Source organism: Pseudorca crassidens, chromosome X (assembly GCF_039906515.1).
Source record: "Pseudorca crassidens isolate mPseCra1 chromosome X, mPseCra1.hap1, whole genome shotgun sequence".
In the NCBI taxonomy this organism is placed as follows: domain Eukaryota; kingdom Metazoa; phylum Chordata; class Mammalia; order Artiodactyla; family Delphinidae; genus Pseudorca; species Pseudorca crassidens.
Genome location: NC_090317.1, coordinates 65,099,095 through 65,125,166, shown reverse-complemented (window position 1 = coordinate 65,125,166; position 26,072 = coordinate 65,099,095). Strand labels below are relative to the sequence as shown.

The window sequence follows — 26,072 nt, the reverse complement described above, 5'->3', positions numbered from 1 at the left end:
CCTAAATTAAGCTTTGGGTGCAAATAAAAATCAATGGGAAACTCATGCTTTTAGATTGTCCTTTTGAGTAGCTCTCAAAGTGTAGTCCAAGGACCCCTAAGAGGCCCCAAGATCTTACTGGAGATCCATGAAGTCAAACTGTTTTCATAATACTAAAACATTATTTTCATTATGCACTATGTTGACATTTTCACAATGGTACAAAAACAACAACTAAAACTACTATTGCCTGAGCATGAATCAAAACACTGGTACTAAACTATAGTAGTAGTAATTTGTATTCTTCACCACAATGCACTCAGAGGGGGAAAAGAAGCCAGTTTCACTTAATGTCTTTGATTAAGCAGTAAAAACTATTAATTTTATTTGATCTAGACCTTTGAATATATATCTCTTTAATTGTACAACAGAATGGAAAGTAGGCAGAAAGCACTTCTTCCTCACACCAAGTATGGTGGTTGTCTCCACATAAAGCACTTAGAAGATTGTTTGCATTGTCAAACTTTCCTAGCTGCTTTTTTCATGGAATACCATTTTTATTTGAAAGAACTAGTAACAAACTATGGTTATTCTGATTTGGTTATTTGACATATTTTTTTCAAAAATGAATGACTTGAGGCTTTCACTTCAAAGAAGACAACTGATGGTATTCATTAGCAATGCCAAAATGTAAGTTTTCAAGTGAAAATTGGAATTTTGGAATTAAAAAATAATTCTCAGTTTTCAGATTTACAATATTGCATTAGTTTCAAGGTGTACAGCAAAGTGATTCAGTTATACATATATTTTTCAGATTGTTTTTATTGTAGGTTATTACAAGATACTGAATGTAGTTCCCTGTGCTATATGGTGAATCTTTGTTGCTTATCTATTTTATATAAAGTAGTTGTTATCTGTTAATCCCATACTCCTAAATTATCCCTTCCCCCTCCTTTTCCCCTATGGTAACCACAAGTTTGTTTTCTATGTCTGTGATTCTGTTTTGTATATACATTCATTTGCATTATTTTTAGATTCTACATATAAGTAATATATAATATTTGTCTTTCTCTATCTGACTTCCTTCACTTAGTATGATACTCTCTAGGTACATCCACGTTGCTGCAAATGACAATCTTTCATTCTTTTTATGGCTGAATAATATTCCATTGTATATATATACCACATCTTCTTAAAGCAATCATCTGTTGATGGGCACTTGGGTTGTTTACATGTCTTGGCTATTGTAAATAGTACAACTATGAACACTGGGGTGCATATAGCTTTTTAAATTAAAGTTTTTTATCTTTTTTGGATAAATGCCCAGGATTGGGATTGCTGGATCGTATGGTAGCTCTAGTTTTAGTTTTTTAAGGAATCTCCATACTGTTTTCCATAGTGGCTGCACCAATTTACATTCTCACTGAAAGTGCACAGGGGTTCCCTTTTCTCCACAACCTGTCCAATATTTATCGTTTGCAGACTTTTTGATGATAGCCATTGTGACGGGTGTGAGGTGATACCTCCTTGTGGTTTTGATATGCACTTCCCTAAGAATTAGAAGTGTTGAGCATCTTTTCATGTGCTTGTTGGCCATCTGTATGTCTTCTTTGGAGAAATGTCTATTTATCTTCTGCCCCTTTTTTGATTGGGTTGCTTGATTTTTTGATATTGAGTTGTATAAGCCATTTGTATATCTTGGATATTACGCCCTCATCAGTCACATCATTTGCAAATATTTTCTCCCATACCATAGGTTGTCTTTTCATTTTGTTGATGGTTTCCTTTGCTGTGCAAAAGTTTTCATGTTTGATTAGGTCCCACTTGTTTATTTTCACTTCTATTTATTTTGCCTTGGGAGATTGATCTAAGAAAATATTGCTACGATATATGTTTTAGAAAGTTTTGTCTATTTCATGTCTCATATTTAGGTCTTTAAACCACTTTGAGTTTATTTTGGTATATCGTGTGAGGAAGTGTTCTAATTTCATTGATTTACATGTAGCTGTCTGCCATTCCCAACACAACTTTTTTTTTTTTTCTAACATCTTTATTGGAGTAAAATTGCTTTAAAATGGTGTGGTAGTTTCTGCTTTACAACAGGGTGAATCAGCTATACATATACATATATCTCCATATCTCCTCCCTCTTGCATCTGCTCCCCACCCTCCGTATCCCACCCCTCTAGGTGGTCACACAGCACCAAGCTGATCTCCCTGTGCTATACGGCTACTTCCCACGAGCTATCTATTTTATATTTGGTAGTTTATATAAGTCCATGCCACTCTCTCACTTCATCCCAGCTTACCCGTCTCCCACCCAATGTCTTCAATTTTGTTTCTTTTTATGGCTGAGTAATATTCCATTTTATGTACATACACATCGTCTTTATCCATTCACCTGTCGATGGACACTTAGGTTGCTTCCATGTCCTGGCTATTGTAAATAGAGCAGCAATGAACATTGTGTTACATGACTCTTTTTGAACTATGGTTTTCTCAGGGTATATGCCCAGTAGTGGGATTTCTGGGTCGTATGGTAGTTCTATTTTTAGTTTTTTAAGGAAGCTCCCTACTGTTCTCCATAGTAGACTTATCAATTTACATTCCCACCAAAAGTGCAAGAGGGTTCCCTTTTCTCCACAACCTCTCCAGCATTTATTGTTTGTAGATTTTTTGATCATGGCCATTCTGTCTGGTGTGAGGTGATACCGCATTATAGTTTTGATTAGCAATTCTCTAATGATTAGTGATGTTGAGTATTCTTTCATGTGTTTGTTAGCAATATGTATATCTTCCTTGGAGAAATGTCTATTTAGGTCTTCTGCCCATTTTTGGATTAGGTTGTTTGTTTTTTCTTTTTCATATTGACCTGCATGAGCTGCTTGTAAATTTTCGAGATTAATTCTTTGTCATTTGCTTCGTTTGCAAATATTTTGTCACATTATGAGGGTTTTTGCTTGTCTTGTTTATGGTTTCCTTTGCTGTGCAAAAGCTTTTAAGTTTCATTAGGTCCCATTTGTTTATTTTTGTTTTTAAGTGCATTTCTCTAGAGGTGGGTCAAAAAGGATCCTGCTGTGATCTATGTCATAGAGTGTTCTGCCTATGTCTTCCTCTTCAGGGTTTTATAGTGTCTGCCCTTGCATGTAGGTCTTTAATCCATTTTGAGTTTATTTTTGTGTATGGTGTTGGGGAGTGTTCTAGTTTCATTCTTTTATATGTAGCTGTCCAGTCTTCCCAGCACCATATACTGAAGAGACTGTCTTTTCTCCATTGTATATTCTTGCCTCCTTTATCAAAAATAAGGTGACCATATGTGTGTGGGTTTATCTCTGGGCTTTCTATCCTGTTCCAATGATCTATATTTCTGTATTTATGCCAGTACCATACTGTCTTGATTACTGTAGCTTTGCAGTTTAGTCTAAAGTCCAGGAGCCTTTTCCCTGCAGCTCATTTTTTCTTCCTCAATATTGCTTTGGCTATTCAGGGTCTTTTGTGTTTCCATACAAGTTGTGAAATTTTTTGTTCTAGTTCTGTGAAAAATGCCATTGGTAGTTTGATAGAGAGTGCATTGAATCTGTAGATTGCTTTGGGTAGTATAGTCATTTTCACAATGTTGATTCTTCCAGTCCAAGAACATGGTATATCTCTCCATCTGTTTGTATCATCTTTAATTTCTTTCATCAGTGTCTTATACTTTTATGCATACAGGTCTTTTTTCTCCTTAGGTAGGTTTATTCCTAGGTATTTTATTCTTTTTGTTGCAGTGTTAAATGGGAGTGTTTCCTTAATTTCTCTTTCAGATTTTTCATCATTAGTATATAAGAATACAAGAGATTTCTGTGCACTAATTTTGTATCCTGCTACTTTCCCAAATTCATGGACTAGCTCTAGTAGTTTTCTGGTAGCATCCTTAGGATCCTCTATGTATAGTATCATGTCATCTTCAAACAGTGACAGATTTACTTCTTTTCTGATTTGGATTCTCTTTATTTCTTATTCTTCTCTGATTTCTGTGGCTAATATTTCCAAAACTGTGTTGAATAATAGTGGTGAGAGTGGGCAACCTTGTCCTGTTTCTTATCTTAGAGGAAATGGTTTCAGATTTTCACCATTGAGAATGATGTTGGCTCTGGGTTTGTCATATATGGCCTTTATTTTGTTTAGGTAAATTCCCTCTATGCCTACCTTCTGGAAGGTTTTTATCATAAATTGCTGTTGAATTTTGTCAGAAGCTTTTTCTGCATCTGTTGAGAGCGCATATATTTTTTCGACTTCAATTTGTTAATATGGTTTATCTCATTGATTGATTTGCGTATATTGAAGGATCCTTGCATTCCTTGGATAAACCCCACTTGATCATGGTGTATGATCATTTTAATGTGCTGCTGGATTCTGTTTGCTAGTATTTTTGTTGAGGATTTTACATCTATGTTCATCAGTGATATTGGCCTGTAGTTTTCTTTCTTTATGACATGTTTGTCTGCTTTTGGTATCAGGGTGATGGTGGCCTCATAGAATGAGTTTGGGAGTGTTCCTCCCTCTGCTATATTTTGCAAGAGTTTTAGAAGGAAAAGAATTAGGTCTTCTCCAAATGTTTGATAGAATTCACTTGTAAAGCCATCTTGTCCTGGGCTTTTTTTTTGTTGGAAGATTTTTAATCACAGTCTCAATTTCAGTGCTTGTGATTGGTCTGCTTATATTTTTGATGACTTCTTGGTACCTGGTTCTTCTGAGAAGGTTGTGCTTTTCTAAGAATTTATCCATTTCTTCTAGGTTGTCCATTTTATTGCCATATAGATGCTTGTATTGATCTCTCATTATCCTTTGTAGTTTGCAGTGTCAGTTGTTTCTTCTCCGTTTTCATTTCTATTTCTATTGATTTGAGTCTTCTCCTTTTTTCTCTTGATGCATCTGGCTAATGGTTTATCAATTTTGTTTATCTTCTCAAAGAACCAGGCTTTATTTTTATTGATCTTTGCTATTGTTTCCTTCTTTTCTTTTTAATTTATTTCTGATCTGATCTTTTTGATTTCTTTCCTTCTGCTAACTTTGGGAATATTTTGTTCTTCTTTTTCTATTTGCTTTATGTGTAAGGTTAGGTTGTTTATTTGAGATGTTTCTTGTTTCTTAATGGAGGATTTTACTTCTATAAACTTCCCTCTTACAATTACTTTTGCTGCATCCCATAGGTTTGGGTCGTCGTGATTTCATTGTCATCTGTCTCTAGGTATTTTTTGATTTCCACTTTGATTTCTTCAGTGATCTCTTGGTTATTAATTAGTGTATTGTTTAACCTCCATATGTTTGTATTTTTTACAGATTATTTCCTGTAACTGATACCTTGTCTCATAGCACTGTGGTCAGAAAAGATACTCGATAAAATTTCAATTTTCTTAAATTCACCAATGCTTGATTGGTGACCCAAGATACGATCTATCCTGGAGAGTGTCCCATGAGCACTTGAGAAGAAAGTAGTGTATTCTGTTGTTTTTGGATGGAATATCCTATAAAGATCAATTAAGTCCATCTTGTTTAATGTATCATTTAAAGCTTTTGTTTCCTTATTTATTTTCATTTTGGATGATCTGTCCATTGGTGAAAATGGGGTGTTAAATTCCCCCACTATTATTGTGTTACTGTCGATTTCCCCTTTTATGGTTGTTAGAGTTTGCCTTACATATTGAGGTGCTCCTATGCTGGGTGCATAAATATTTAAAATTGTAATATCTTCTTCTTGGATTGTTCCCTTGATCATTATGTTGTGTCCTTCTTTGTCTCTTGTAATCATCTTAATTTAAAGTCTATTTTGTCTGGTATGAGAATTGCTACTCTGGCTTTCTTCTGATTTCCATTTTCATTGAGTGTATTTCTTTATCCCCTCACTTTCAGTCTGTACATTTCCCTAGATATGAAGTGGGACTTTTGTAGATAGCATATGCACAGGCCTTGTTTTTGTATCCATTCATCCAGTCTATGTCTTTTGGTTGGTGCAATTAATCCATTTACATTTAAGGTAATTATCAGTATGTATGTTCCTATTAACATTTTCCTAATTGTCTTGGATTTGTTATTGTAGGTTTTTTCCTTCTGTTGTGTTTCGTGCCTAGAGAAGTTCATTTAGCATTTTTTGTTAAGCTGGTTTGATGGTGCTGTATTCTCTTAGCTTTTGCTTGTCTGTAAAGGTTTTAATTTCTCTGTCGAATCTGAATGAGATCCTTCCTGGGTAGAGTAATTTTGGTTGTAGGTTTTTCCCTTTCATCATTTAAATTTGTCTTTCCACTCCCTTTTGGCTTGCAGAGTTTCTGCTGAAAGATCAGCTGTTAACCTTATGGACATTCTCATGTATATTATTTGTTGTTGTTCCCTTGCTGCTTTTTATATTTTTTATTTGTGTTTAATTTTTGATAGTTTGATTAATATGTGTCTTGGCATGTTTCTCCTTTGATTTATCCTGTGTGGGACTCTCTGTGCTTCCTGAACTTGATTAACTATTTCCTTTCCCATATTAGGGAAGTTTTCAACTATAATCTCTTCAAATATTTTCTCAGATCCTTTCTTTTTCTCTTCTGCTTCTGGGACCCTTATAATTCGAATGTTGGTTCATTTAATGTTGTCCCAGAGGTCTCTAAGACTGTCCTCAATCCTTTTCATTCTTTTTTCTTTATTCTGCTCTGCAGTAGTTACTTCCATTATTTTATCTTCCAGGTCACTTATCCGTTCTTTTGCCTCAGTTATTCTGCTTTTGATTCCTTCTAGAGAATTTTTAATTTCATTTATTGTGTTGTTCATCATTGTTTGTTTGCTCTTTAGTTCTTCTAGGTCCTTGTTTAACGTTTATTGTGTTTTCTCCATTCTATTTCCAAGATTTTGGATATGTTTACTATCATTAATCTGAATTCATTTTTAGGTAGACTGCTTATTTCCTCTTGATTTGTTTGTTCTGATGGGTTTTTACCCTGCTTCTTCATCTGCTGTGTGTTTCTCTGTCTTCTCATTTTACTTAATATGTTTGGGGTCTCCTTTTTGCAGGCTGTAGGTTCATAGTTCCCATTGTTCTTGGTGTCTGCCCCCAGTGGGTAAGGTTGGTTCAGTAAGTTTCGAAGGCTTCCTGGTGAAGGGGACTAGTGCCTGTGTTCTGGGGGATGAGACTTGATCTTGTCTTTCTAGTTGGCACGACCACATCTTGTGGTGTGTTTTGGGGTGTCTGGGACCTTTTTATGACTTTAGGCCACCTCTATGCTAATGGGTGGGGTTGTGTTCCTGTCTTGCTAGTTGTTTGGCACAGGTTGTCCAGCACTGTAGCTTGCTGGTCGTTGAGTTGAGCTGGGTCTTATCCTTGAGATGGAGATCTCTGGGAAAGCTTTCACCATTTGATATTACATGGACTTGGGAGGTTTCTGGTGGACCAGTGTCCTGAACAAGGTCTCACACCTCAGAGGCACAGGCCTGACATCTGGCAGGAGCACCAAGACCCTTTCAGCCACACGGCTCAGAAGAAAAGGGAGAAAAAAGGAAAGAAAGGAAGAAAAAAAATAAAATAAAAATTAAAAAATAACTATTTAAAATTTAAAAAATTAAAAAGTAATTAAAAAACAGAAGAAGCAAAGCAGAGAGCAACCAAACCAAAAACAAATCCACCAATGATAACAAGCTCTAAAAACTATACTAAATACAAAAAACAAAGAAACAAAAAAGAAATGGGCAGGCAGAACCCTAGGACAAATGGTAAAAGCAAAGCTATACAGACAAAGTCACAGAAGGAAGCATACATATACACACTAACAAAAAGAGAAAAAGGAAAAATATATATATATAAAGGAGGAAGAGAGCTACCAAATCAATAAACAAATCTACCAATGATAATAAACTCTAAATACTAAACTAAGATAAACATAAAACCAGAAAGAAATTAGATGCAGAAAGCAAACCTCAAGGCTACAGTTGCTCCCAAAGTCCACCACCTCAATTTTGGGATGATTCGTTGTCTATTCAGGTATTCCACACATGCAGGGTATGTCAAGTTGATTGTGGAGATTTAATCCACTGCTCCTGAGGCTGCTGGGAGAAATTTCACTTTCTCTTCTTTGTTCACACAGCTCCTGGGGTTCAGCTTTAGATTTGGCCCCGCCTCTGCATGTAGGTCGCCTGAGGGTGTCTGTTCTTCACTCAGACAGTACAGGGTTAAAGTCGGACCTAATTAGGTGGCTCTGGCTCACTTAGGCTGGAGGGGAGGGTGGGGTACAGAATTCAGGGTGAGCCTGCAGCGGCATAGGTCTGCGTCTGCATAGGTCTGCATGACGTTGCAACAGCCTGAGGCATGCCATGTGTTCTACCGGGGAAGTTATCCCTGGCTGTGGTGGGCTGCATAGGCTTCTGGGAGGGGAGGTATGGATAGTGACCTGTGCTTGCACACAGCCTTCTTGGTGGTTGCAACAGCAGCCTTAGTGTTTCATGCCTGTCTCTGGTGTCTGCACTGATAGCCACAGTTCACGCCCATCTCTGGAGCTCCTTTAGGCGGTGCTCTGAATCCCCTCTCTTCACGCACCCTGAAACAATGGTCTCTTGCCTCTTAGGCAGATCCAGACTTTTTCCCGGCCTCCCTCCTGCCTAGTTATGGTCCACTGGCCCCCTTCAGGCTGTGTTCATGGATCCAACCCCAGTCCTCTCCCTGGGATCTGACCTCTGAAGCCCAAGCCTCAGCTGCTAGCCCGCACCCATCCCAGTGGGTGAGCAGACAAACCTCTCAGGCTGGTGAGTGCTGGTCGGCACTGATCCTCTGTGCAGGAGTCTCTCTGCTTTGCCCTCTGCAGCCCTGTTGCTGCACTCTCCTCTATGGCTCTGAAGCTTCCCCCCTCTGCCACCCACAGTCTCAGCCCACGAAGGGGCTTCCTATTGTGTGGAAACATTTCCTTCTTCACAGCTCCCTCCCAGAGATGCAGGTCTCCTCCCTATTCTTTTGTCTCTATTTTTTCTTTTTTCTTTTGCCCTACCCAGGTACGTGGGGAGTTTCTTGCCTTTTGGGAAGTCTGAGGTCTTCTGCCAGCGTTCTTCAGGTGTTCTGTGTGAGTTGTTCCACATGTAGATGGATTTCTGATGTATTTGTGAGGAGGAAGTTGATATCCACATCTTACTGCTCTGCCATCTTGAAGGTCCCCCCCCAACAAGGTCCCCCCCCAACACAACTTATTGAAGAGACTGTCTTTTTTTTTTTTTTTTTTTGCAGTATGCGGGCCTCTCACTGCTGTGGCCTCTCCCATTGCGGAGCACAGGCTCCGGACGCGCAGGCTCAGTGGCCATGGCTCACGGGCCTAGCCACTCCACGGCATGTGGGATCTTCCCAGACCGGGGCACGAACCCGTATGACCTGCATCGGCAGGCGGACTCTCAACCACTGCACCACCAGGGAAGCCCAAGAGACTGTCTTTTCTCCACTATATATTCTTGCCTCCTTCGTTGTAGATTGACTGTATGTGTGCAGGTTTATTTCTGGGGTCTCTATTCTGTTCCATTGATCTATATATCTGTTTTTGTGCCAATATCATGCTGGGTTTTTTTTAACATCTTTATTGGGATATAATTGCTTTACAATGGTGTGTTAGTTTCTGCTTTATAACAAAGTGAATCAGTTATACATATACATATGTCCCCATGTCTCTTCCCTCTTGCATCTCCCTCCCTCCCACCCTCCCTATCCCACCCCTCTAAGTGGTCACAAAGCACTGAGCTGATATCCCTGTGTGATGCAGCTGCTTCCCACTAGCTATCTATTTTACATTTGGTAGTTTATATATGTCAATGCTACTCTCTCACTTCGTCCCAGCTTACCCTTCCCCCTCCCTGTGTCCTCAAGCCCATTCTCTACATCTGCATCTTTATTCCTGAATCCTGGACTATTTTGTCTATTACTCTACTCATTAATTTACTTTATAACTTGTTCTCTATGTTTTTTTCACATGAATCTTGGGCCCTTCTGATTTTCTTTACATTCTTTTGAGTGAGAGTTAAATGAGTTAATTAAAGCACTTAGTACCTGACACACTATAAGCATTACCTAATTTTTAGTTATTGTCACCATTTAAATACATGTTTAAAAATTATACACTTAGTACGTTAAAGTTTAAAAATCTATATTAAGTATTACATATCACGAAGTGTCATGCAATGTCTATATTTTTCCCTTAGAAAATCTACAGATATATTTTTCTTTTCAAATTAAGCTCTGTTTAACATTATTTTTATATACTTGGTTTATACTCTTAGATCTAATTCAAAAATTGTTTCTTCTTTTTTTTACATATATTATAGTACCAGAAAAAAAACTAAAGAAAAACAAGCAGGTATCTTGTTTTATCTTGGCCCTTCTAAAATGTACTTAGTCTCTTCTCTCTATTATACTGCAAAATGACATACATGGGCTCTCCAAAACATATCCTATGGATCATTGGATTTGACAACTGATTTGCTTCCTATATCTATTTGCTTGCCTATCTTTTCAATTTTTATATTTTTATTAAAAACAGTTATAGGATGATTTCTATAAACTGGACATATTGTAACAAGACACTATGTTGGGAAAAACTTTGTCTTTTAAAATGGTTTTGTATTAATCTTTGGTATTCCACACAATTATCAAATGCTTATCAACGACCATAATTTTTAACTGTTTGAGGATTTTTGAAACACTGTTCATTTGGGGGATAAAAATTAAATAGAAAATATTTCCCCAAAGTCTGTATTTCAAAAATTACAGCTTAATTTTGATTTCACATATAGATAGTTACAATAAAACAAAAGTATTTACCTATCTGCATATATCTGTATGGGTTATTTATTTACCTCTGTTTTATTAAAGTCAAAGTAACTTGAGGAATGTTTTTAATCCTTAATATTGTTTTACTTGAGATTTGGGATTCAGAATTGCCCCATATAAATTGTTCATTTGAAAATACTCTTAACTATAAGAGCATTAATGATGCAACAGTAATATTCTTGGTCTCCTGGCAACGGTATCCATGTGGTTGTGGCAAGTGAGGTGCAGAGAATGTGGGGAGATCAGTTGATGGGGAACTAATGGAGAAGGAAATTAGTCTTCAGAGTCGGTGGTGTTAAATTCAATAAAGTGTGCTAGCAAAAGCATGGTGAGAAATCCTATAGAAAAGGAATTTTGTTACTTTTCCTTTTAGTTTTAACTATAAGTAGACATTGAAATTACATTTTATTCAGAAACTGATTTTATTTGACTAAAATATATATACTGACTTTCTTAGAAAATTAACTCTTTTATTAATAATTGTGTCTATATAGCTGTGGTAAAGTTGAACTTAATGTGCTGAAGAAAGCATCAGTAATTATTTTAATATTTTATTTTCTGTGCTGAGTAAACAGTAATAAATGGGAGATGTAATATAACTGATATGTTGATGTAGTATCAAGAATTATGTTTATTCACAACTCCAAGGTAAGGGAAATACAAAATCTCCTAGATTAATTGACTAACACATTGACATCTCAATAAATAGCCTGATAGTGAATGATTTTCAAAATTTAACTTCAGACATTTCTAAAATGAAGTATTAAAGGTCTGTACCTCTTTTTTTAGATATCAAGTATGTTTAACTACTACATATCAGTGAATGAAAATTATAACCAGATAATCAAGTATGTTTACATATATATGTATATATATATATGTGTGTGTGTATTTTTTCTTTAATCCTGAACTTCATTTTGAGATTTTTTTCTTCCATAAAGCACTCATTAGTTATCCTTTTTTTAATAGAGTCTTTGAGTACCTTAAAAGTGAACTCTATTTTATGCTAGTAGAATAATTTAATGCAAATAAAGTTTAGAAATAATAATCAGATTAATACATTTAATATTACCAATCATAAACTTAGTAGATTTCATTAAAGTAATTGTATTTTAAACTATCAAAGACTGCACTTTGAAATTGTATTTTTAAGGAATGCTATCCACCTGTTTTCACTTATGAGAAGTGGCTATAGATATGGGAAATATCATAAGGACCTAAATATTTCTAGCAAAACAGAGAACAGAATGTATTAAAGTAAGGGAGGGAACTCCTCATGATAAACAGAGTTAAGGATAAAAGACACTAGAGAAAAGCCACTTGTTTCAGAAAAACTGCATTCCGAATTTAAGTTTGTGTTCATGTTGGCAATGATTAAAGAGGTGGGGGAGGAGTTACTCATTTGTGTGTGCGGGGGAAGTTGGATGCGTGGAAGGTAGAAAAGACACAGTCAAGACACTATTTGTGGGAATGAGAAGAAATCTCCCTCCCTCCCATTGCAGGAAGGGAGAAAAGGTAGTAGTATTCCACTGGAGAAAGTTCAGCACTAAAGGAAAAAGGAAAGTAGTGGAGAGATCGCCAGCCTGGGGAAAGTGGAATTTATGACTCAGTACTACAGACCACCTTAAATCGTGTGACCACAGGTTACCATGGAAATGGTTTTATGCTACAGGGCGGGTTAAGCCTGGGAGGAAGGGAAGTCTGTGGAGTGGATGAGTTGGACTAGAGAAGTGTATTGGGGAAAGTCATTTCAGCACCCAGTTGCCTTTGGACAGCAGCGGTTCAGCGGCCCTGGCAGCTGTTGCAAGTGCTGGCTCTCTGTGTTCTCTTTCCTTTCTTCCTTAATTTCGTTTTCTTTTTTCCTTCTACCCTTATTTCTTCCTTTTTATTTTAATTTCTGCATTTTTATTTTTCTCTATTTGCCACCCCTCCCCTTCTCCTGTGTGCTTACCAGCAGGCCCCCTCCAAAGCTTCACTCTAGCGCCACATAACTGCCCCCTTCTTTAGTTGCTCCTTGCCTGGATGAATTTGAAGAGAGCAGCAGTTGGTGAAGTGAGTTCTTACAGCCTGCCAGAGGGTTCGGTGAGGGGAGAGGCGGGGAGATGCTAACAGAGATTAAAAAAAAAAAGCTGAGGCTTTTTCCTTGAGCATTCCGGTGAGTTCCTACGTCCCTGTTTCTTCAGATAGTGTTGCTGAGTCATGTGGAAGGTGTATATGGTGTTGGCTCTAATTCGGAAGGCCCCTTCAGTCTCCAGAGAATCCTTGATCCCTTGAGTGTTGGCAGGTTTATCCACAAAAGGGTAAGAGATCTGGAATGACTCAGGGAATACTTACCTGGTTACTGGGTTATTCCGAGAGTCATGAGGAGCTGAACAGGGTCCAGTGCAGAAGGGATGGTGCTTTGGTCTCACTACATAGTTTTAGCTCACAGCTTGCCCAGAAGCCTGTTGCACTTTAGAATCTTCTCAGTGATATCCCCACCCAGTCACTCCCTCCAAAGGGAACTGGAGTTCTCTCTAGTCAGCTCCCCTCACTGAGATTAATGGCAATTTGGAGAGGCAGCAAGTCTTTTCATTAGGTACATCAGAAGTAAAAGAAGCCTGATTTGGTGGCTGTTGAATTTGCATAGCTATCAACCTCCACCAGCCATGTAAGAAACTAGGAGAATGAGGAAGGAGGCAGTGCTGCTGCAAGCTCTCACACTTCCCATGGTAACGGATTGGTGCTAAAACTAAAAGGAGTTGGGAGACGATTTCCTTAGAACAGTGCACACTTTTAACACTTAAAAGCAACAAACAATATACACAACAACACAAAAAAAATTAAAACAAACACAAGAAAGTGTATGTATGTGGATTGGGGCAGAGGGAAAGAAAGTGATAAGATTTCTCAGGGATTAGGGGCAGAGGTTTAACCGAGGGAAGACAGTTCCTTTTTTTTTTTTTTTTAACATCTTTATTGGAGTATAATTGCTTTACAATGGTGTGTTAGTTTCTGCTTTTTATTTATTTATTTATTTTTTGCGGTGCACAGGCCTCTCACTGCTGCAGCCTCTCTCGCTGCGGAGCACAGGCTCTGGACGCGCAGGCCCAGTGGCCACGGCTCACAGGCCCAGCCGCTCCGCAGCACGTGGGACCCTCCCGGACCACGGCACGAATCTGCGCCCCCTGCATTGGCAGGCGTACCCCCAACCACTGCGCCACCAGGGAAGCCCCTAGTTTCTGCTTTATAACAAAGTGAATCAGTTATACATATACATATGTTCCCACATCTCTTCCCTCTTGCATCTCCATCCCTCCCACCCTCCCTATACCGCCCCTCTAGGTGGTCACAAACCACCGAGCTGATCTCCCTGTACTAAGAGGCTACTTCCCACTAGCTATCTATTTTACGTTTGGTAGTGTATATATGTCCATGCCACTCTCTCACTTTGTCACAGTTTACCCTTCCCCCTCCCCATATCCTCACGTCCATTCTCTAGTAGATCTGTGTCTTTATTCCTGTCTTGCCCCTAGGTTCTTCATGACCTTTTTTTTTCTTTATTTTCTTAGATTCCATATATATGTGTTAGCATATGGTATTTGTTTTTCTCTTTCTGACTTCACTCTGTATGACAGACTCTAGGTTCATCCACCTCACTACAAATAACTCAGTTTTGTAATATTCCATTGTATATATGTGCCACATCTTCTTTATCCATTCATCCGATGATGGACACTTAGGTTGCTTCCATGTCCTGGCTATTGTAAATAGAGCTGCATTGAACATTTTGGTACATGACTCTTTTTGAATTATGGTTTTCTCAGGGTATTTGCCCAGTAGTGGGATTGCTGGGTCATATGGTAGTTCTATCTTTAGTTTTTCAAGGAACCTCCATACTGTTCTCCATAGTGGCTGTATCAATGGCCATCATCAAAAAATCTAGAAACAATAAATGCTGGAGAGGGTGTGGAGAAAAGGGAACACTCTTGCACTGTTGGTGGGAAGGCAGTTCGTTTTAAGCTTCTGAGCATCATGCCTTTAAATTCAGAGCTGCTCCTCTTTGGGACCTTTGTGTTCTTTTCTCTAGGTGCCTGGCATGTTTATCTTTATTGTCCCAATGCACTTTTCACCTGAGCTTTTCCACTCAAAAGACATTCTTTTAGCATGGTACTACCCATATATAAGAATTTCACGAACAAGTTATTTCCCTATTCATCAATGGCAGGAAACTGAGAATTCATGTAAATTCTCAGTCAGTAAGAGCACTGACTTTTAGAATGGGAAATGTATCTAAGCATAATATTTGAGAGAAATCGTTCATGAAAGGAAGAATCCATTGATGTGGCAAACTTCACTGTCTCAAGAAATTGCCACAAGCACTCCAACTTTCAGCAGTCACCACACTTTATCAGTCAGCAGCCATCAACACTGAGGCAAATGATTCATTGTAGGCTCAGATGATGGTTAGCATTTTTTATCAATAAAGTATTTTAAATTAATGTATGTACATTGTTTTTTTAGACAATGCTATTGTACACTTTAATAGACTACAGACTAGTGTAAACACAAATTTTACGTGCACTGGGAAACCAAAAAATTATGTTACTCACTTTATTGCAATATTCACTTTATTTATTTATTTATTTATTTATTTATCTATTTTAATAAGACACACCTAGCTTCTCATTTGACTTCAAATCTTTATTTATTTCTCCCTGCATTGTTGTCTCTGTTCTAGCTCTAAGACCTCAGTGTGAAGGAGGAGTGGCTTCTTCATGCCCCCCCCCCGCCCTTTTTTTTTGGCCACACCACTTAGCTTTTGGGATCTTAGTTCCCTGACCAGGGATTGAACCCAGGCCCTTGGCAGTGAGAGCACGGAGTCCTAACCACTGGACCACCAGGGAATTCCCAATATTCACTCTATTTTGGTGGTCTGGAACCAAACCCTCAATGTCTCTGAAGAGTGCCTGTAATCTGAAATATTCTATGGAGTTATCTCTGTCTCTGTGAAGGGATATCTGTTTGGATTTGGTGGCCATTCTAAGCATTGCCTTAAGATTATGTAGGTAGATGTTGTAGGCATTCAGAAAGGGTAATATGCATAATTACTGTGGACTCAAGATAGCTGAGATATATAGATAAATTGTTGGTATGTAGTGATAACTGCAAAATGCTCATCTTTCAAGGAAAAGTGAGATAAAAGTACATTAATTTTAAATCTCAGTCCTATCGATATTATGACTATTAGAAATAGACTTCCACTTTTAATTTGCATTCTCTGTAATCAGGCAACAAAATCACTGGAGCTCTCTATTGTTACAGAGATCACTTTTATCCCATTTGAAGCAACTCACTTTGCCTTTCACTGCTTTTATTATCTCTGACTGGTATCATGTGCTTTGGGTTAGCACCATAAACAAGCAAGAAAAAATGTTTTCTGCTGGGAATTCTTTTTTTTTTTTTTTTAAGTCTTGGGAATTTTTTTAAAAACATCAAACCTGACTTAAGATACTTTGGTTAAAAAGATTTTTTAAAATTTATTTATACATAGCTATTGCAATACTTTATTCCTTCTACAATTACTCCTGTACTCCCCAGCAATTATTAAATCAAAAAAATATGGTTTAGGGGCTTCCCTGGTGGCGCAGTGGTTGAGGGTCCGCCTGCCGATGCAGGGGATGCGGGTTTGTGCCCCAGTCCGGTAAGATCTCACATGCCGCGGAGCGGCTGGGCCCGTGAGCCATGGCCGCTGGGCCTGCACGTCCGGAGCCTGTGCTCCGCAACGGGAGAGGCTGCAGCAGTGAGAGACCCTTGTACTGCAAAAAAAAGAAAAGAAAAGAAAAGAATATGGTTTGAGTAGCCAACAACTCGATTGACGTCACTATATTTGTGAAAGGCAAAAGTACAAAACAGTAGACATCTTACATTTTTTAAATCACAGAGCCAGACACAAAGTATTGACCATGATGGCTTATATGTTCATTGATATCCCAGTCAGTATTTTATTAAATTTTCTCTCAGATTTGAATGAGTCGGATATCAATAAGAGTTTTCTCTTAGGTTAATGTAATACTTCACTCTTTTCTTTTGACAGGGTGAAAATAATGTGAGACATTTCTGTGAGATGATTAATGCTTGTTTCATAGATTTTCTTTTAATTTAGTGCATTATACTATGAATGTTGGCTAGGGTATTCTACCATCTTATTGAATACCACATGGAAACATCAAAGTAATATCATTTGTAATCATAATGTTTTCTTCTTGATATACAAAAATACTACTTTTTTTCTGAAATAGGTATCTGTATTTTTAAAGGAATAATGGTTGTTTGTGAGTAAACCATTGCTTAATTAAATACTGCATTGTCACTTCTTACCATTTCTCACAGACATTAACATTCTTTCTTGGAAACAAATGCAGTATACTAGATAAAATATCCAACACCTTTTTCCAGTCAGCAAATAACACTTCTTTGGACTGGTAAAATATACATGATCAAAAACTCTTTGTTGGGCTTCCCTGGTGGCGCAGTTGTTGAGAGTCCACCTGCCGATTCAGGGGACACAGGTTCGTGCCCCGGTCCGGGAAGATCCCACATGCCGCGGAGCAGCTGGGCCTGTGAGCCATGGCCGCTGAGCCTGCACGTCCGGAGCCTGTGCTTTGCAATGGGAGAGGCCACCACAGTGAGAGGCCCACATACGGCAAAAAAGCAAAAAACAAACAAACAAACAAAAAAAACCCAACTCTTCGTCTGTTTATCTATATGTAGGCATATGTGTATATGTCTTAAGTGTTCCTAACGCACAGGAGTCCGTTTCTATATATCATCATTTACGATAGATAGTGGTACAAGTTAGACTTATATTTTAGAATTATAATACAAACTTTTTAAAGATTTTCTATTACCTTTAATGTTTATTTGAAAAAATAATATTGGACTGTTACAAGGTAAAAATAGGAAGTCTAGATGTTTAAAGGAACATTCACTTTGATCAGAATTATCTACATTATTCAATGTAATGCTTTAAATTAAATAGAAATAGCCAAATTCTATGAGGGACTAGTTATTGCTATTGGGACTACTGTTCCTTTACTCTTCTTTCTGAGTTTATTTTAGATTAATGATTATTAAGTGTGGTTCTCTTACCAGCAGCATCAACATTACCTTGGAAGTTGGTAGAAATGCAAATATTCAGGCCCTACCTCCAACCCGAAGAAGAAACACTGGAGTTGGGACCCAGAATTCTATATTTACAGATCCTCCATGTAATCCTGATGTATCCTAAGTGTGTGTGTGCGTGTGATATATGTATGTGTGTGTGTGTGTGTGTGTGTGTGTGTATATATATATATATATATATATATATATATAATTTGTAGGACTACTGGCCAGCAGTCATCATATTACTTGTATATAACATTATTAAATGACTCTATTATTACTTGCTTTTTTCTCCCTGCATTCCTGGTTGATTCATGACTTTATTTAGTGATCAGATGAAAATTCTTATCTTCACTGAAGGATCCACTGAATCATCATATCAATTCAACTATAGTGCATCCTTGAAACTATTCCTTCAAAGTAAATCTTAAGTCTTTTTCTCTTTGAAAATAACATTCTAATATTAATACAAATATGAAAACGATGGCTAAGTTCTTCATTTCCCATACAGTAGTGGTAGGGGGAATAATTATATTTTATTATACGAGTATCTATTCACAGTCCTTTGTGAAATCTTGGCAACTCACTCATTTTACCTTGCATTACCAGGTGAATTTAACCCACTGAATAATGGAAACCACTTTGTTTTGAATTCAGTGTTTACTAAAGTTGGATACACTAATATTAGTTAAGTTAGATGTAAAAAGTGGTAGCTTTAAGGATAAGTAAATTGCAAGAAGGCAGAGAGTCAGAACAAGATTTATATGCTCTGTTAAAATAGTGAACTACTGCTGATCCTCATATTTGGAGAATAATTAGGAATTTCAGATTTTGGGCTTCTGTTTGGGCTTATGTGGCAAATTATTGAAGAATTTCTGCCTTGAATTTGAGTTATTAGTCCATGAAAATATACCTCATGCTCAATAAATACACTTTCAGTAACTAAGAATTGTACTGTGCTCAAGACAGAAACATAAGCAATATTGATGGCTTTGTTGGAGTTTTCAAACTTCTAATATGATAGTCATCCAAAGTCTATATTTAGCCATGCTTTCTGGTTCATCAAATCAAATCAAATTTCCCGACAAGTTTTGTTACTTTTTTGTCTTTGATATAAAGTATTTGATTCTGCTATATAAGGTGTGACAGTTAAATGCTGAACCATAATCTACACATGAAAGATAAATCATTATTTTAATGTTATATTTGAAATTTGTACTTATAGCATTAATTGATATTGTACATTATGTGAAAATGAATAGTAGATGTGCCAAAGAAGCATAACATTACTCTCAAATCTTGATTATCCATGTTAATAGAAGTGAGCATTAGTGGAAGTGTGTATAGATTTCAGATCAATATAAGTGACATATTTATTCCATTCTGACATATATTTCATTATATTTTTTGTGCTCATATATGTGTGTATGTGTGTCTGTATCACAGATTTATTATCATAGATAATAATGTGTGTATCATAGATGTATTTTTATAATTATTTTCCTAAGTCTATTTTTAAAAATTCTAATTTGCATTTCCTGTGCATGAAGCTGTAGAGGTGTTCAGTGAGATGGTGGCTCAGAAATCTTTGGTTGTTAATGAGGTATTAATTCAATAGAAAAATAAGCTTGATTTAAAAAATAATTGTATGTAGTTATAGCTAAAGAAAGGTAAAAATACTAACTGGTTTTTAAAGCCCTGATTTTGAACAATTAAGTAATATATTGCTCAATCTAGGACACAGGTTTCCCACATCCTAGCAAGTTGGCTTCACTGTTACCTTTTTTAACAAGAAATACTAGGCCTGAAATATTCTATATGTGTATTTTTTAAAGCTTTCTAGATAATTCTGAAGACCATAAAGTTTGGGTATCATTAACATAGGTAATTAAGCATCAACTAGATAGTTGCACAATTATGATCAGTTTTCCTGCACCACTTTCCTATTATAAAGTGAAGTTAAACTTTGGACCTCTTTCTTTTTTTATTTTAATTTTACTGGAGTATAGTTGATTTACAATGTTGTATTAGTTTCAGGTGTACAGCAAAGTGATTCAGTTACACATATACATACATTTATTCATTTTCAGATTCTTTTCTCCTATAGGTTACCACACAGTATTGAGTAGAGTTCCCTGTGCTATACAGTAGGTCCTTGTTGGTTATCTATCTTATATATAGTAGTATGTCCATGTTCATCCCAAGCTCCTGATTTATCCCTCTCCACCACATTTCCCCTTTAGTAACTATAAGTTTGTTTTTGATATCTGTAAGTCTGTTTCTCTTTTGTAAATAAGTTCATTTGTATCGCTTTTTAAATTAGATTCCACATACGAATGATATCATATGATATTTGTCTTTCTCTGACTTACTTCACTTAGTATGATAATCTCTAGGTCCATCCATGTTGCTGCAAATGACATTATTTGATTCTTTTTTATGGCTGAGTAAAAATCCGTTGTATATATGTACAACATCTTTATCCATTCTTATGTTGATGGACGTTTAGGTGGCTTCCATGTCCTTGCTATTGTAAATAGTGCTGCAGTGGACATTGGGGTGCATGTATCTTTTCAAATTATGGTTTTCTCCAGATATATGCCCAGGAGTGGGATTGCTGAATCGTATGGTAGTTCTATTTTTAGTTTTTTAAGGAACATCCATACTGTTCTTCATAGTGGTTGTACTAGTTTTACATTCCCACCAATGGTGTAGGATGGTTCCCTTTTCTCCACACCTTCTCCAGCACTTATTGTTTGTAGACTTTTTGATCATGGCTGTTTTGACCAGTATGAGGTGATACCTTGTAGTTTTGTTTTGTATTTCTCTAATAATTAGTGATGCTGAGCATCTTTTCATATGCCTTTTGGCCATTTGTATGTCTTCTTTGGAGAAACTGGACCTCTTTCTCATCTTTGCAAGATCTTACTGTGATTCTATCCAGGAAACAAAATTATGTCCCTTCCTTTCCTCTAATATCTATGAGAAGATTCAACATATAAAGCAAGGCTTATGATTTCTTGATCTGAAAGGTACCTTTTTGATAAAGGACTCCTGCTTTCTGGCAATTAGAAAGTTAAATTATTCATATTTTAGATGGTTTTATTTGCACATAAAGGTCCTGGAAACTTCTGTATGGAAAAGAATTTGGTAACTTCAGTAATGTCAGTATGACAATGTAAATGATCTCCTTTATTTTCAGATCATTGGTGATTAGAAGTATAGATTAAATGGGGATTGTAGGCCTGGGATTAGGCCATTGAATTTTTTTTTGTTTTTTTGGCCACACCACGTGGCTTGTGGGATCTTAGTTCCACAACCAGGGGTTGAACCCGTGCCCTTGGCAGTGAGAGCATAGAGTCCTAACCACTGGACCACCAGGGAATTCCCTAGGTCATTGAATTTTTAACTTTTAGCTAATATTGACACAGGAAATTTGCCATTAAGGAAAATAAAATTTCCATTTGCAAAAGAAATTTGCATATTAAAAAGGAATTTGGGAATTTTTTTCTATAACAATTAAAATTACATAGTTTATATGTGATATTTCTAAAATATTTATTAGGTAAATGATTGAACTCCATAAAGTCTTACATGAAGCCAGCCAATGTTATTAACTATTACTTTTCCAGATGGAGAATTTGAGGATAACAAACTTTATTAGCTTCAAATAATTCAGTGATAATTCCAGGAAATTAATTAGAAAATAAGCATGCCAGTTCTTATTGCATATTCTATCCTTCATGTAGCATTTTGTTCTTTCCATTGTCCTAAAGACACTATAAAGATCATTTCACTTGACGGATGAATGACCAAAATCCAACAACCTGATGTGTAGTCAGTTCAGTTCATTCATCTTTAAGGATTGATTTGGATATTGACATAGCTGATAAAACTGTATGAACTTTGGCAATTAATGTGGCTTAAAATGAAACACACAGCACATTATATGGGCCATTTCATCACATAATAAAAATAAATACTCTAATTCATATACATGGGGATTTCATATAGAGAAACAAAACAGGTTTAGCCTTCTCACTGACAGATCTGCCATTGCTTAATTGGCCTTTTGCAAAATTCTTGGGCTGTCAAAGTTGGTTTTACAGATGTGAAATAAGATGATTCTCTTTGCTCTAGTTCTACTGGGGAAATGTAGAAATATACAACACCAAATTCTAAATATTTATATTCTGTTCTAATGGCTCTCTAGATAAGCAAAATATGAATACTATCTATACAAATCTGTCATAAGCTTTGTATAATTTTTATTTCTGGAATTCAGGAAAGAGTGCCTAAACCCAGAGCTACATCCATAATGAACTTTACTTACTAGATTTATTGCTTAAATAGCTTAAGAGTATTTGAAGGTCCATGTAATAACTGTAATTGTACCTAATTATATAATAGTATAATTATATTTAATTATATTTATAGTGTCTATAATTTTAGCTTCTGAATATTCCCCCAACTGTAAAATTTTCTGAGCATGTCATATTACACATCAGCAGAAAACATTTTTTTAAATTAGGAATCTTATGCTTTTGTATATTCTTGCTCATTTTGGAGACAAATTTAGTAACACTATTTGTTTTCTATTTTAAAATGACATTCATTATTTCCTTTAACCAACAATTCTTTAAGGGCTACCAGGAACATAGAGGAGGTGTTGCATTAGGTACTCTCCTTATCCTCAAGCAATTCAAGGAATTAATAATCTAATAATGGACTTCAGTAGCATTCTTTAAAACAAGAGCAGTAATATATATAAAATTTAATAATAGAATGCTCTGATGCTTTTGGATTAAAGATGCTATATATTGCTTTTAAACATTATGCTGTTCAGTCAATTGGGTCTACCACACACAGACATGCTATCTGATCTCACTTTAAATTCATGACAGTTAACCTCAATTATGTGCTCTGATTATCTCATGAACAAAATTTATACCACCAAACAAATATACTTGTTATAGGACTTACATGAGGAAAGATTGAGAAAGGCCACCGTTTCACATCAAAAATAATTCCAACTCTAACAAATCCCTGAGAATGTCTGTTTACATGCACCAATCAATCTAACAAATTTGATATAATCATAGTGCTTTTATTTCACTTATAGATTTGAACACAATTAGATACATTGATAATTTACTGCCTAATATTAGTTTGATTTATGTTGAAGGTAAGTCTATTTTTTACTTTTCATATGCTTTAGCTGTAACACTGATATCAAGATGCTAAATTTCTTCTCAATATTTTGCTTACTTTCTAGTTGACCTACTGACTTCATAATGTCTGAAATCAGATTCAGCAATCTCACTTGGGATCAAGTTATAACACTGCATCAAGTGTTAGATGAAGTAATTCCAATTCATGGAAGGGGGAATTTCCCCACATTGGAGGTGAAACCGAAAGATATCATTCATGTTGTGAAAGATCAACTGATAGAGCAAGGAATTATTGTTAAAGATACCCGATTGAATGGTTCCACAGCAAGTTACATACTTGCAAGCTACAATGGCATGAGCTATAAGGATCTGGATGTTATTTTAGGTATTGAACTACCAAGCGATCAGGAATTTCAGCTTGTTAAGGATGTAGTTCTAGGTTGCCTACTCGACTTTTTACCAAAAGGTGTTAAAAAGGAAAAGATCACCCTAAAGACTATGAAAGAGGCTTACGTGCAGAAAATGGTCAAAGTTTGCAATAAGCATGATCGTTGGAGTCTTATCTCTCTTTCTAATAACACTGGGAAGAATGTAGAGCTAAAATTTGTGAATTCACTCAGACGACAATTTGAATTTAGTGTAGATTCCTTTCAAATTATCTTGGATCCCATGTTAGATTTCTACAGTGACAAAAGTGGTACGCTAACCAAAGAATTATATCCTGTTGTGGTAGCTGAAAGCATGTATGGAAACTTCCAAGAAGCAATGACACACTTGCAGCACAAGCTTATATCTACCAGAAAACCTGAAGAAATTAGAGGTGGTGGCCTTCTGAAATACAGTAACTTGCTGGTTCATAACTTTAAGCCAGTTTGTGAAGCAGAAATCAAGACCCTAGAACGTTATATGTGTTCTAGATTCTTCATTGATTTTCCTGATATAGAAGAACAGCGAAAGAAGATTGAATCATACCTCTACAACCATTTCATAGGTGAAGAAAAGAGAAAGTATGACTACCTCATGACCTTGCATGGAGTTGTGAATGAAAGCACTGTTCTCCCCATGGGTCCTAAAAGAAGACAGACCCTCAATATGATCACCCTTATGGCTTTAAAAGTACTTGGAGAACAGAATATCCTACCTAATACAGGCAAGGTAACTTGCTTTTATCTGCCTGCTCCATACCTTGCTGCTTGGGGAGGGTCCCCTACGTATTATGTAACATCTGTACTACCACCTACATTGTTTCAGCCATACCACCCACTACACTTTCATGTGCCAAATGGTATGGCTTTTAAAAAAACACAGTAGAAACTTTGCTTTAATTAAACACCTCTTAAAAGCAATTTTCCAATTTCCATAAAATTTAAGCTCTATTTTTATTTTTATGCAGTTACCAACAATTTTTCATCAATTATAGCTTAAACCATCACAGTAAATACAATATCATCTGTGAAATGACCTCTTTAAATGATTTTCAAATGTTATCAATTATCTATAACAACTTTCAAATGTTGTGGACCACTTAAAATGATTTTTAAGTCTGACTGACTACTTATGACTTTCAAATTTTCTATGACAAATACATTAGAGATGCCTGCAACTTTGATTAAATTACAAAAGAACAGACTCATATTTTAAAATCCAGATGTACAGTAAAGACCAGTGCAAACATTTTTGTATTCAGTCAATTCCTTTGTTACCTTTACTTAATTTTTTGCTAGTGAATATTACCATCAATGAATTTTCAGTGCCTAACAAAAATGCCTAATTTCAAAGACAACAGATTCAGAAGATATTAAAACCCTGGACTTTGTAAGCATATATTTCGTTTCTCAATTGAATTGGGTTAGATACAATATCCTACTATAGTTTGAAGGAACACTGAAAAAATGATTCTGGAAAACATTGGCCATTACTAATTTATCAACTATCAAATAAGTTGACTTGTGGATCTGAAGAATAGTACCATCCAGCTGGACAGCCAATACTGTGACCACTTATACAGATTTCTTCATTTTCCCCCAAACAAGTTGAAAAGAATGAAAATGACCAACTCTGAATGTGAAAGTTTTCTATCATCATCTGTTAAAAAGAGACTCTACATGTCAAACAGCAAAAAGCAGGCAGAGGTTTTTAGCTATTGCATTTACCATTTTTATGACCGACTTGACCAACATCTTAATATGTGGAGACGTTCAATGTTAGTAAGTGAGAATATTTTCATTACTAAATGAGGCTTTTTTCCATCTTGCCTTTCCAAAGATCAGTTTCTAACACGACACTCAAGTGCCTCATCATATGAGATTTTGCATAATGCTGTAATTTATTCAACAATTGTATATGTTCATCATGTATCTGAATATCTACTCACAACATCAGATATGCAGCTAGCAAATCTTCCAGTGGGATTAAAACTGTATTTTCTTCCTGTAATGAAGAAAATAATCCATGACCAAGATTACCTGGGATGACAGAAGGGGAGGAGCTGTCCTGAATGAATATAGATAAGACCATCAGATAACTTCACTATTTTTGCTTGCTTCTAATTTTTTATGAGTTTCCATCTCAGTTTTCATTGACCGTCACAAGGTTTTCCATCACAACATGATCCAACAGGCATATTCTGAGAATTTGTCACTTATAGACTGTGCTTAATCTGTCCTCTCTATATTACAGTATTGGACAAAAGAAGTACACCAAAGATGGCATTTTCAAATAACCAATATTTATGAAATGTTTTATACCACAGTACCACTGGCCATCAGTATATGAATATATATATATATATATATATATCTCATAACCGTGAAGCTTTAAAACATTGTATGGATTCACTTCCTTGCTTGGGACAAATAAAGAATTTTAAAATGCTATATTAAAGAGAAAATTCAGTCATCTATCAGTATAATGTATGGGCTAAAAATGATTGATCTTTCTGCCTTAAGTATACTGTTTAGTTTT

At 36.2% G+C, this 26,072-nt stretch overlaps 1 protein-coding gene across 2 annotated transcripts in view; it reads left to right on the top strand.

Moving 5' to 3' along the window:
* The window catches only part of TENT5D (terminal nucleotidyltransferase 5D), an 89,554-nt gene extending 63,940 nt beyond the window's left edge, over positions 1-25,614 (top strand). For both annotated transcript variants that reach the window (XM_067722576.1, XM_067722575.1), the window contains one exon: positions 23,213-25,614. In XM_067722576.1, the coding sequence (XP_067578677.1) occupies positions 23,232-24,419 (1,188 nt within the window). In that variant the 5' untranslated portion in view covers positions 23,213-23,231 and the 3' untranslated portion in view covers positions 24,420-25,614. The remainder of the gene's footprint in view (positions 1-23,212) is intronic.
* Positions 25,615-26,072: the final 458 nt, after the last annotated feature.